This window comes from Petaurus breviceps, unplaced genomic scaffold (assembly GCF_028583685.1).
Source record: "Petaurus breviceps papuanus isolate PSGF00001 unplaced genomic scaffold, PetGlider_PUasm1.0 175, whole genome shotgun sequence".
NCBI lineage: Eukaryota > Metazoa > Chordata > Mammalia > Diprotodontia > Petauridae > Petaurus > Petaurus breviceps.
The window spans coordinates 393,728-407,476 of record NW_027185764.1 but is presented as its reverse complement, the minus strand read 5'-3'; the positions used below and the strand labels follow the sequence as shown (position 1 = coordinate 407,476).

Here is a 13,749-nt window from a genome sequence, read left to right as displayed (position 1 = left end):
GAGAGAGAGAGAGAGAGAGAGAGAGAGAGAGAGAGAGAGAGAGAAATGATGATGATGATGATAATGGTGGTGGTGTGGTAGTGGTGATGATGGTGATGGTGGTGGTGATGGTGATGGTGGTGATGATGTTGATGGTGGTGATGATGGTGGTAGTGATGGTGATAATGATCCAGGAAATGTATGAAAGGTGGTCTAGTGATGTTACAAAAATTGAAAAATATGAAACGAATACCCAGGACTACAGAAAAGCTTCCAAAACAATATTTAGATTATCTATGGAGGACTTGGGAAAAGTCTTGGAATAGAACATCCCAAGATGAGAAGGCATGGATGAATTATGATCTGCTTTAATTCACATTGACAGAATTATAGATACATTCAAGCAAAGTGTTAAAGTAAAGCCTAGGCAAGAACAACCTCAAAAAAGTCCTCACAGAGTTGCAGGGCAGGGTAGTAGAAAGAGGACTATATTCACAGTCTAGGGATGCTCTTTACCGCCTATTTGACCTTAGGGTCAGATCTGGTTTTGTGTGCCCCATGAATCATTAACTAGCTATTTTACTTAACTTATCTGGGCTTTAGGTTTTGGTAAGTAAAGTAAGTATGTTGGACTAGGTATCTAAGGTTCCTTCCAGATATCAAGCTACAATGCTATGAATAATATTTTTCTTAAGTTAGAAAGTTTAGAGGTCATACAGTCCAACCCCTTCATTGCATATACAAATTAATTGATACCTAGAAAATTAAGCCACAAAAGTAACTGATAATGCCATTGGCACATAAAATTAGATTTTGATTCCAATGACAGCCTTACTTCTAAGATGCAAAATCTTGTAGTGTCTGGGGAAGTCAGGTGCCCTTCTCTCCCCTCTGAACTGTTGATTCTCTTCATCAAAAGCAGAAAGGAAGCATCACTTTAAAAAAATCGCATCATATTGAGTCATATTTCGGTCATATCTAACTCTTCATAATCCCATTTGGGGTTTTCTTGACTAAGATACTGGAACGGTTTGCCATTCCTTCTCCAGCCATTTTATAGATGAGGAAACTAAGGTAAACAGGATTAAGTGAGTTGCCTGGGGTCACACAACTAATAAATGTCTGAGGCCACATTTGAACTCAGGTCCTCCAGACTCTAGGTCTGGCTATCTATCCACTGTGCCACCTAGCTGCCCAGCATGCTATAACAATCATGTAAGAATGTAAATGTCGGGCAGTTAGGTGGCACAGTGGATAGAGTACCAAACCTGGAGTCAAGAAGGCTCATTTTCCTGAGTTCAAGTCTGACCTGATTCATAAAACTTATATGGACCAGCTAGATGGCAAAGTGAATAGAGTGCTATACCTGGAATCAGGAAGACCTGAGTTCAAATCCAGCCTTAGACATTTACTAGCTGTGTGACCCTAGGCAAGCCATTTAACCTCTATTTGCCTCCTTTCCCTCAACTATAAAATAGCACCTACCTCCTAGGGTTATTGTGAAGATCAAATGAGATAACAATTATAAAGCACTCTGTACAGTACCTGGCATATAGTAAGCATTATGGAAATGTTAGCTATTATTATTGTTGCTGCTGTTCAAAATTGGCTGAGAAAAGGTATCTCTAAGGTCTCTCCTTATCCTGGGATTCTATAATTGTGTGTTTTTGTGTGTATGTGTATGTGTTTGTGTGTGTACCATGTAATGTATTTTAAATGGGCTAGAGAATCTCAAAATTGCTAAAAATGGTAGCAGGATGTCACAGTTCCAAGAGAAATTCTTGTTATAGATAAGCCAGAGCTGACATTAGTTTAACTTGAAAGGAATATGAATTCAGATAGTCACTTATAGTTGCCAAATTCCAAATTATATGTCATGTAGATAGATAGATAGATAGATAGATAGATAGATAGATAGATAGATAGATAGATATTATATAGATAGTTCTAGAAATGCATATGACCTTAAATAAGTCACAAATAATTTTATCACTGGAAAAATGAGGGGGTAACAATGCCTAATCTATAAACTTTAAAAATATGATGATTTTGAAATTCTAGATAAAAGGATTCTATTCTGATCTAGTTATCACGGGAAAAAAATGAGTTATTTTGAGGTCTTCTATTCAATTTTCCCCAGAGTGAAATCTAAATAGAATAATTTAAATTCCAACTCTCCAAAATCTAATCATGAACATATTAATGAATTTAGATTTATGATTCAACTTTTATTCATTAGCAGCAATGCTATTTATCAAAATTTGAGTAATATATATTTTAATACCATCTGAGAGATGATTTGAATAAGAAGGAAACCTACATCTTTGAACATGAATTCTTATTTTTTGTCATTTTAAAAATTTATATATATTTTTTCAATGTAAATTTCTATTATACATGGTTCTCAGAAACAATAGGAAATGTTGCATAATAGTATATTCACTATGAAACATAACACTGCTTTGAAAACAGTACAAATCTAATAAATATTATCATATATTAATTCATTTATAATTTTATATCTTCTACAGAAATTCAGAACAATTTTGGAATCACTGATAAAGGAAATCAGAGGCCAGTTGAGCTTAACATTTTCCCAGCCAAGCAACCATATATTCCATATGCATTGGCTAAAGCTTATATCACCAAGGTAAAGACAAAAAAGAGGGGAATGGGGAGTTAATAAATTACTTTGGACAATAATAATTTCTAGGGAAGCAGATATAAATAAAGGTGATTCTCAACATTACATGCATAAAATTGGATGTAGATATTTTGAACTGAGGCATTTGTAGGCATAGTATGCAAGCAGAGCAACCTAATAGTAAATGTTTATGTACATTCTAAGCTAAGTTCCATGGATACTGAGAGGAAGGTGGTGTTAGAGTGTTATTTGTAACAGGTTGTCATAGAACTTGTTCATATTTGCAGGCAAACTATGATGTGTCTTGTACCTCTCTGTGAATTTTCATATATAAACTAGATTGCTTATATAGCAATACTCACAATGTTTGTAGAAACACAATGCTATTATATTTCTCCTATTCCTAAGTCACTTTTCAGGGAAAATATTTGAGGCTTAAAAGATCTCTGGGGTTTCCTTTAGCCCTGCCCTCATGTCTTTAAGCTTGATTTGAGGCTGTCCTGAAGGAAATGGGACAGACTCTTGGTTTAGTTTCAACCTCAGCTAAAGGAAGGTCCTTCCCATGTTGCACTTGCTGCTATGGTATGCCTGAGAGTCATGGAGAAAGATTTTGCATTTATCCACACTTTCTTAACTTCATTCATTCATTCATATTAATTGTCTACTGAACATAAAGCATTCTGCTCTGGTCTTTAGAATTTAAAAATTTAGACAGAACACTGGCCCTGACTTCGTGGAGTTTATAATTTGGTACAGGGATAAAATAGAAAAACAAATAAATATAATACACAATATCACATAAATCAGAAAATTACAAAATTGATATTGATGGATAAGGTCAATTACTCAACCTACATGCATTTATTAAGTGCTTACTATATGGTGAGACTCAGTATCATGCTAGCTACTCAGGATACTACAGGAAAAGCGAAATATGCCCTCAAATAGTTTATATTCTTTCAAGAAAGACAAAATATATATCACAATATATTACATTAAGGACCAAGAGGATTAAGGAAAGTTTTAATGAAGAAGGTAGCATTTTGAGTTGAATTTTAAAGGAGGAGTAGGAATTCAACAAACATGAATGTTGGTATTGTGAGCAAAGGCAAGTGAGTGTTATGGGTGTTCTAGGGGTAGACAGTAGAACAGTATGAATGGCCTGGAGAATATGGAGAGGAACAAAAGGAGATAAGGCTGGGGCGGCCAGGTGGCTCATCGAGTAAGAGCACCGGCTCCAGTGTCGGGATGACCTGGATCAAATCCGGGCTCAGATACTCAGCACCACACCCAGAAATAATAACTGGCCGTGTAACCTTGAGCAACTTACTTAACCCCAGTTGCTTTAAAAAAAAAAAGAAAAGAAAACAAAAGGAGATAAGGCTTCAAAAGTAGCATGGTTTCTTGTGATGGTTCCACTTGAATACCTGCCGAAAGAGTTGGAACTTTATTTAAAAGTCAGAACAATTTTAGTAAAATTTAAGGATTCTTTGCTTCTACCCAGAGTAGAGAACGCTACAGGAAACCTCTTCTTTCATAAGTTTACCTTACATAAATATTTTCAATAATGCCACAATATATCAGTTGTTGATAAAGGACTATGCAAAACATACACAGTTGCAATTAAACCACAGGTATTTGGATTAGCCAATTGTAAAATTCTAATTTAGTTAATAAATATTTGTTGACGATTTTGTGTATGTGAAGTACTTACTAGGCTCAGGAGAATAGGATACACAATAAAGATAATAGTCCTGGCTTTCTAGGAGGTATTGTTCAGTGACCCATTTTTCAGGTAACTAAAGGAAATTTGATGTTGATTTAAACTGTTTTCTGAAATTGGACATGGTAATTTCTTTAAACTCAGAGGGCATGACACTCATATTTCTTGATCAACTTTTGGTGAACATAGAGTGGTAGAAACAAATTCAGCCAAGATGTTTTCATTTAGCTTTTTCAAATATTATAGTTGAAGGAAATTTCCAGCCATATATAGAATCATATGATTTTGAAGGTGGAAGGAAATTTTAAGGTCATCTCATTCAAACCTCTTCTTTCCCAGAGGAGGAAGCTAAAGCACTAAGAAATGCTGTGACTTGTCCAGTCATACAAGAAATCAGAAACAAAGCTGGAACAGGATGTCACATGTACAGAATCAGTGTGTTTTTCTTTTGAATGCACTACCAGGCAAATATATCAGGATGGGCCCTGTCAAGACAAGTCATATAACACTCATAAAAGGTCAAAACAATCCCAAATGACTAAAGAAAGATAAATTGCTTGCAAACCAATATGAAAAGAAATTATATTTGTCCCCTTTGAACCATATCATCATTAGAGGTCATGGAAGGAGTGTAATTAGTCAGTAAACCTGGTAGTGGTTCTGTTATGTTTTGGTGATATTAAAAGAAGAATGGGAAAAGAGGGGAATAAAAATGCAGTAGGAAAGAGAAGAGAAAAGGTTAGGAAAAATTATGTCACATTATTGTAGAACTCTATACAAAGGAGGGGAATGATGCAGGGTAGGGCTGCTGACACTTGAACTTCATTCTCATCTGAACTAGTCAGAAAAGAAAAGAATACGCAAACACACACAGAATAGAGTACAGAAATACATTTCACTCAGTAAGGAAGTAGGAGGGGGAGGGGAAAAGTAGAAGGGGAAATTAGGGTACAGGCAGATAAAGGAAGGTATTAGCCCTAAGCAAAATAAACCCAAAATAAAGATGCGCAAAAATATTCAGAGTCCTTTTTGAAGTGGAACAGAATTGGAAACTGGGGTAGTGTCCTTTAATTGGGGTATTGCTGAGTAAAAATGACATATAAATGTGGTTGAATACTATAGTGCTGTAAGAAATGGTGAGAAAGGAATGGTTTCAGAGAAAACTGGAAGATTTGTATGACCTGATGCAGCATTAAATGAGCAGAGCTAGGAAAACAATTTAGACAATAAAAACAATATTGTAAAGACTTAGGAAATCTGATCAGCATAATGAAAAAAACACAATTCCAGAGGATCAGGCATGCTACCCACCTACTTACAGAAAGATGAAAGACTTAGTATATAAAGTAATATATATGCATGTATGTATATATGTATATACACATGTACATACTCATATATATATACACATATTTACCTACTTTTTAGTTATATGTGTGTATGTACGTACATGTGGGAAATAGCCAACACAAGGATTTGTTTTGCTTGACTGCACATGTTTTATATCACATGTTTTGTTTTTCTTTCTTTTTTAGTGGGAGAAGGGGAAAGGGAGCCAAGGCAGATTTTTTTTATTTTAAAAAATTTCAATTTATAAAGCAAGGTAAATAATGAAGTGAGATGAGAATTATTTAAGACCTGGCTGGTGATTCATTGTTTGGTGTGGTATAAAATCAAATAACATTTATTTTTGATGGTATTTAAATGATTCTATGATTCTGCTGTTAGTAATCACAGTCCAGGTTTTATCATTTCCAGTATAGATATTGATATGCATGGGAGGCTTTTTATTACTTCAGTAAATATATTTTAAATATATATTTATACAAATATTCCACAATAAGATATCAGTATAGAATAATTGATGTAGAATTTTCTTATTACAAAATGTCTCATGTATCATGATCTTCAATGGAATAACCCAGTAGTCCCTATTATAGTTAGATAATTGAATTTGGAGTTACATCACTGTGTGTTGATTATAGAGAATGAATAATAAGATTAATATTGGTCACAATATTGACATAGTAAATAGTTTTCCCACAAAATATAAACATTCCTAGGATACCTTGAATGTATTTGTGGTAGATTATATTTAAGCTGGAATCAACATCAACAGGGAAGGAAGAGTCATATTTTGTGGGTATTTTCCTTTTTATATAACCAGTTTATTGATGATTTAGCTTTGCAATCCCTCTGCATTTCCTTATATTCCTGTCACTGACCACTTCAAGCCTCCAGAATTAAATAGTTTATATAACATTGCAGAACCAAACAGTGTAACCAGTTTTTCTAAGTTTCTCAATATCCAGGAAAGAACAGACCCTTTTGATGATCACAATACCCTTTGCCTTCAAAGGTTAGATAAATTGTGTAAGACTTTATTCCCAAAAACCAACTCTAGGAACTGAGAAGGAAGAGGAGAATTCATCTTCACCAGGAGCATGGTGAAAATGAACTATGTGCATAATTGGTTGAATTGAATGAGCAGATTACAGAAAGAAATTTTGATGGCCATAATTCACATTCCTGTAAGTCATTTCTTTTCAGCTACATATGGCTATATTGTGTCTCCTGAATCTTTGCAGATGACAAAAGACATGCACCAAATGCACCTCAAATACACACAAATTGCCCAAAAAATGGAGTTAAGAAGAAGAGAGGAGAAGGTAACTGATGAAAACAATTGTTATATTATAGTAAGAATTAGCTTTCCTATTTAACTTTAAAGCTTTATTTATTAGGTAACAAATAATTTACCTTAAATGTAACTTATTGTAGACTTCACAATGTAATGAGTCCTCAAATTACTATTCTAGATTACATAATCTTTGAATCTTAGGCCTCAGAAGCCTCCCACAAACTCCAACTAATATCTGAATAAGACCTCTTTTTTACAAAATCCCTAATAAGTTGACATCTAGTCTTTACCTTAAGACCTGCAGTGTTGGGGAACCCATGACCTCCCAAGGCAAGTCCATTTCTTCTTTGAAAAGCTATATTTATTAGGAAGTTAGGAAGGACCTCAGAATCCATTTAAGGCAGCCCATCTGTAAATCAAAACCATTTTTGCCGCATCCTTGGAGAATGATCTCGCTTCTACTTGAAGACACCCAGAGAGGAAGAAGACCTAAGGAACTCCTTCCTAACTTAGTCATCCAAAAGTAAAATGATTACCTTGGGGAAGCACCTGCATTATGTGGTGGAGTACAAAGGATACAGATGAAAGCAACTACCTGAGGACAAATACAACAGAGTGACAAGGTGCTATATAAGAGTAGCATCAGCAAAGAAAGTTTAGTACTAGTTGAAGTTTGTGATGAATACTAATAATAATAGCAAAAAATAAAATAATAATAATAACAGAAAAGATTTATATCCCATTTGAAGGTTTACAATGAGCCTTACAAATATTATCCCATTTTATCCTCATAACACTGGAGCTATTATTATCCCCATTTTATCAGTGAGAAAACTGAGGTACACCGAGGTTAAATGACTTCCCCAGGGCCAGATGACTGGCAATTTATATGAGGCTAGATTCGAATACAGGTCTTCCCGACTCCAGATCAATACTCTCTACACTATTCCTCTTAACTGTCAAGCTGAGGACAAGTATAAGACAAATTGCTTCTCAGGCTACTGAAAGAAATATCTGCACTTGTCTGAGTATATTTTGAATGAACATACTTTACTGTCCTCAATTAAAGTAGCCTTCCAGTAAGATTGAAATTTCTTTTAAGTAAAAGTTAAGAAAATAGGCATATGATTCATTTATTTATTGTGTATTTTTATTTAATCCCAGACACGTTATAGTGACAGATGAAAGCTCCTGTGTATGACAAATTAAGAAGGAAAGGAGGGAGGGAATAAACATTTATATAGTGCTCACTATGTGACAATTAACAAAGTCTCATTTGATTCTCACAGCAACCCCCTGGAGTAGGTTCTGTTATTATCCCCATTTTACAATTGAAGAAACTGAGATAAACAGGAGGGTAAATGACTTACCCAGGGTCACACAGCTAGAAAGGATATGAGGCCATGTATGAATTCAGATCTTCTGACTCCAGACCTAATAGTATTTTATTAAACATTTACTATATGCCAGACACTATACTAAGTTCTTAAAAGTTGAAACTATTCTATAAATTCCTAAGATGGGGTGGCATTTAGCTAATGAAAATACTGCTTTTTCACTGTCGTGGGAAATCTCCACCCACCCCCCAAAAAACAGACATATCTATATTGACATAGGATTAAATGAGTTCATAAATTTTAGATCTGGAAGGGACCAAAGGAGTTTTAGAGCCCAACACTTTCATTTAAAAAGTGAGAAAAACGAATGTCATATTGGTTTAGTGACTTATCCAAGAACACCCAAACAGTAAATAACAAAACTATAAGCTCAAATTATGCCAGATAAAAACATATAAACCACTTAATTTAGAAAAAGGCCTTGATTCATTTCCTGTCTCTGCTATTTATTAGTTGGGTCATTTTGAGAAGTTATTTCCCCTTAATGTATCTTAGGTTCCCCATCTGCAAATTAAGGATACATCATCACTGTCTTCAGGTATTTAAAGGACTATAACTTGGTAAAGGGATTTATCTTTTCTATTTGGTCCCAGAAGACAAATATGGGAGCAATCAGTAGGAAGTTCCAAAGAGGCTGATGTAAGCTTACTATAAGGAAAAATTTCCTAACATTTGAAGTTATCTAGAAGTGGCTTAGACTGCCTGGGGAAGCAGCAAATCCCCTACCCTCAACCCTCCATCAAAAAGAAGTTTTCAAGCCAAAATTGACTGACCATTTGTCCTGTGTGTAATAGAAGAAATTATTTTTCATTACTTTCCTTCAGAAGAAATCAGAAGACTGAGAAGCTACTGGAATGCTTTCCAATACTGAAATTTTGTGACTCTAAAATTATCTCATCATTCTTTGGTACTTTCTTTCTGTACTTCCTTCTTTAATACAGAATTGTTTTTAAACCTAATCATTCTGTTATATATTAAAGTATAATTACAAGATGAGAAGACTCAGGGGTTACATGATAATTATCTTCAAGTGTTTGAAAAGTTATCATTTGAAGGAGGAATTAGATGTGTCCTATTTGACCCTAAAGGGCAGAATTAGGTAGAATAGATATGTTAGAAAGAAGTAATTTTGTCTTGAAATAAAAAAAAAATTCTGAACAATGAAAGATTTTGAAAAATGAGTTGGGTTTCCAGGAGAAGTGGTGACTTCTTCCTCCTTGGAGATCTCCTAACAAAGGCTGGAGGAGCAATTTTCAGCAATATTAGAGTGGAGATGTTTTTTTTTTTCTATTTCCATACATGAATTAGACTAGATGACTACCAAAGTCCCTTCCAACTCTGAAATTCTGTCACTGATTCTGTGATTGCTTACTGAATGAAACTCCAAATTCCTCAATTAGAGCTGTCAAAACGTGGAACGGACTGCCTAGAAAAGGAGTGGGCTCCCCTCTACTTGGAGGTCTTCAACAGAAACATGACGACCATTTGGATATTTTATATTGAGATATTAGTTTAACCAGATGGTCTCTGAGATCCCTTCCAACTTCCAAATTCTGTTATTCTGTGCTATTATTTTATTTTATTAAGAGTGAAGAAAAGATAAGGGAAGAAGATTGGGAAGCATACATCAAGGTGAGGGTCCATGATACCTGGGGTACTAAAATGAATAGAACATTGACCTACAAAGATCTTGGACAAAGAACATGGGCTCTCTTGGTCACCACATTCATCACACTGCTTACTCACAAGGAGTTAAAGAGAATTACTAAATAAAATGTGATTTAAGGAAAAATCTCTTGAGTTTTGAAAGAGCAAGAAAGATCATCAGGACCAAAATACATGTGTACCGAGCGCCGTTGGGGTTTTATGTTTAATGTTAACTTCTGTTAAAGCTCTGTGTTTAAGCTACTCAGATTAGATTTTTGAAGCCAAAAGGTAACCTTTCCAAGTCTGATATGTGTGCACATTGATTAAAACAAGAGATGCCTGCAGAACCCTCTCCTGTTACTATTTATTTTAAGGCAGGTGGTGATTACAGTTTGGCTGAAGGGTGCCTTACTATCCATCTACAAGTACATGGAGTGTTAGGAGGTACAGAGTTAATAACTTTTCTTCATTGTCACTTGCAATAGAACAATAAAAAGGAAATGGGCTAACATCAATGTAGGAAAGAGTAAGGTTAGAAGTCATTTTTAACTCTGAGTGTTGTTACCTGTCAGGTTAAGATGCTGGGGCATTTATAAAGGGCCCTGTAGGATCATAGGAAGTGATAGCATGTCCCTAGCTTGTAAAAACTGATAACAAACAACTCCAAGATATTGCAGAGGGGAGGGCTCTAAAACATTTTCTCTACTCTAAAGAATGACTACAGCAGCAAGATAAAGACACTAAAAGGGAGATTTGAAGCATATCAGGAGCAAGTCAACAAGAAAAACAGATCCTGGCAAGATACAATGAAGGTAAAATAAACATGTAAACTGCCCCCAGGAGCACAAAGGAAACCGTCTTTTTTTTTTTTTTCAAATGGCATCAAATTGTGTAAACATATATAAGCATAGGCAATGAACCTGTGATTTCTTTGGTACAGAGAACTCCCAGGTGAAGATAATATCTCTACTACTGCAAGCCTGGATTTTCTCTAAAAGTGTTGCCCAGAGCATTGAGAAGTTAAGTGAGAACTAGTAAATGTCAGAGGCCAAACTTCAACCCAGATATCCCTCATTACAAGGCTGATTCTCTATCCTCTCTGCCGTGTTTTGTAGGCTCATCTCTGCGTCACCAGCCTCACTCTCTCTCCCCTTCCAAATCCAATCCATTGCCAATTAAACTTCATAACAACTCTCAGATATGTCCCCTTCTCTCCTCTGCCCAATACCATCTTACTGCAGGCCCTCATCACCTGTCTCCTGGACTCTGGCAATAGTCTGTTGGTGGGTCCACCTGACACAAAGTTCTCCCTATTTTTGTCCATCCTCCATTCTGCTGCCCAAGTGATCTTCCTAAACTACAGGTCTGACTATGTAATTTCCATACTTAATAAATTCCTCTGGTTTCTTATCATCTCCAGGATCAAATATAAAATCTTCTGTTGCCTCCACTCTCCATCTTTCCAGTTTTCTTACACTTTACACCCTGTGTCATAACCTGCAATCCAGTGACACTGGCCTCATTGCTGTTACTCAACAAGATACTCTAGAAATTTTCACTGTCTGTCTCCCATGTTTGGAAGGTTCTCCATTCTCATAAAGGAGAAGGTTCTGCATTCTCCATTCTCATAACCACCTCCTGGTTTCAAGTCACAGATACAATCTTACCTTCTGTAGGAAGCTTTTCCTAGTGCCCCTTAATTCTAGTGCCTTCCCTCTCTTTATTTCCAGAATTAGTGACATCGAAAGCAGAATAATAACTAGGGTGGGGACAGTTTTATAGTATGGCATCAAAAATTGAGGAAACTTGAAACACTTGTTATCACCTCAGCAGGTAGAAACAACTGAGTTTAGAACTTAGTTTGAAAGGATTATTATTTAACTAAGAGGCTACTGGTGACACGCTTTCTCCTATCCACCACCAATGCCACACCCTAGGCAAACTTCCCAGACATGGTGCCAACTAGTTCCTTCTGTAATGACCTCTCAAGAAAAGGTGATGTCCCACGGTTTCTGCCTCCTCCCTATTTAGGGGTATTCTGGAGTTCTGCTCCATGTGGGGTCTTGCATCCCAAAGTCTGAAGTACCCCCCAAAAAAGTTTCCTTCTGACAATATGCTCAGCTAAATTTGTTTTTAAAGTTTATGTGAGGATATCTTTAATGATTTTTGCCCTTGTTTGGATATTTGTTCCAAAATTGTTCATTATGGTTTATGTCAGAAAGCAAATCATTTTTAAAGATCAATATAAAAGCCTTGATCATAAATCTAAGGCTAGATGGAACCTTATCATAATGGTTGTTTGGTACAATCACCTCATATTACTGGCAAGGAAACTGAGGCCAAGAGAGAGTTAATTTTCCCAAAGAAGCATAATTAATAAATAGCCAAAGTGACATTCATACTCAGTTCTTGTGAACCTAATTCCAGTACCCTTTCCACTGTGACTAATGTTGATTTTGACGTGCTTGGGGAACATTCAAGGGGAGATATTCCTTGTCTATATGTGTCAGAACATCAGAAAAGAGGTTAAGACTAGATATGCAGATGTGGAATTTAAACTCATTGAGAGAGAAAGGGAGAGAAGGAGTTGGAAGGGGAGAAGAAAAGAATCTTGCCCAGAATTGTAAAGCTAGTAAATGTCTGAATCAGTATTCAAACTCAAGTCCAACATTCCATCTTCTACCCCACCTAATTGCCTTTATTTGCATGACATTTTGCTTTTTACTCTTTTAGAGACATTAATTTATATATTGTACAACCTTGGGGAGAAAGTGGGGAATAAGCTAAAGAAAAAGTTTATTCACCTAACATTAGAATAACAAAAGATTAGTTTACCATGCTCTTACCCCTTTATCTTCTCCCCAAATGTGTAGATTTTGGTGGAGAAAACAGATGAACTAATGCAAGAAAAGAACAAGCTTCTCCTGCAAGTTAATCAAGAGAAAGAGAAATGGGAAAAGGAAAAGGTAATTCAATAGTAAATGTCAATTCTACGATGAAACTGATTGATTTCATGTAACATGTAACTAAGTTTTCATTTTTCATATGATAGAACCTGCCTATATCATGGTGCTTTAGGACAGAATTCAGACAAAGATTTATTTGGCAAACATATTTAGATCAAAAGTCTGACTTTGCTTCATTGCCAAATAAAACAAAAGCTTGTCCTGTCTTCAGAGGGATTTTATACCTCTTATTTGTCTGCATATGATTTAAAAAATGTTTTAAGTGAACAAGAATTTATTTTCTCTTCCTTGCCTCTTCTCCATTGAGAAGTAAAAAGAAAAGGAACCTTTATAACAATAAAAACACAATGCAGTTTTGTTTCATTTTGTCTACACATTCTTTACTTTATCTCAAACTGACAATAACTTTGTTTTCTTGGACATTGTTGTGGAGAACAGTTATTAGCTGGTTTGACTCATAATTGACAGTCATGACAAATTTTTAGACTGGACCCGTGATGTCACTGGTGTGGAAAGCTCTCTACTGATACTGTTCTGCAGCTTAGATAGCACTGTGTGGGAGAGAAAAAAATTCCAGGTGCTGGTACATAGAGCCAGTAATATGTGAGAGGTGGGTTTAGAACACAGGTTGTCCTGACTCTGAAGTCATACTGTTTCTCAATAGGAGTCTTATGATCAGATCAGTCAGTGGGTTTTTATTAAGCACATACTATGGGGAAATAAAAAGTAATTTTGATATGTCAGGGGTTAAT

General features: G+C 35.6%; 1 protein-coding gene across 3 annotated transcripts in view; it reads left to right on the top strand.

Annotated features, from left to right (window-relative positions):
- The window catches only part of LOC138159017 (uncharacterized), a 34,511-nt gene that overhangs the window by 6,727 nt on the left and 14,035 nt on the right, over positions 1-13,749 (top strand). For 2 of the 3 annotated variants that reach the window (XM_069085367.1, XM_069085366.1), the window contains exons 3-6: positions 2,511-2,629; positions 6,935-7,015; positions 10,745-10,843; positions 12,905-12,997. In XM_069085367.1, the coding sequence (XP_068941468.1) occupies positions 2,511-2,629; positions 6,935-7,015; positions 10,745-10,843; positions 12,905-12,997 (392 nt within the window). The remainder of the gene's footprint in view (positions 1-2,510; positions 2,630-6,934; positions 7,016-10,744; positions 10,844-12,904; positions 12,998-13,749) is intronic. The other variant, XM_069085368.1, reaches the window with a different exon arrangement.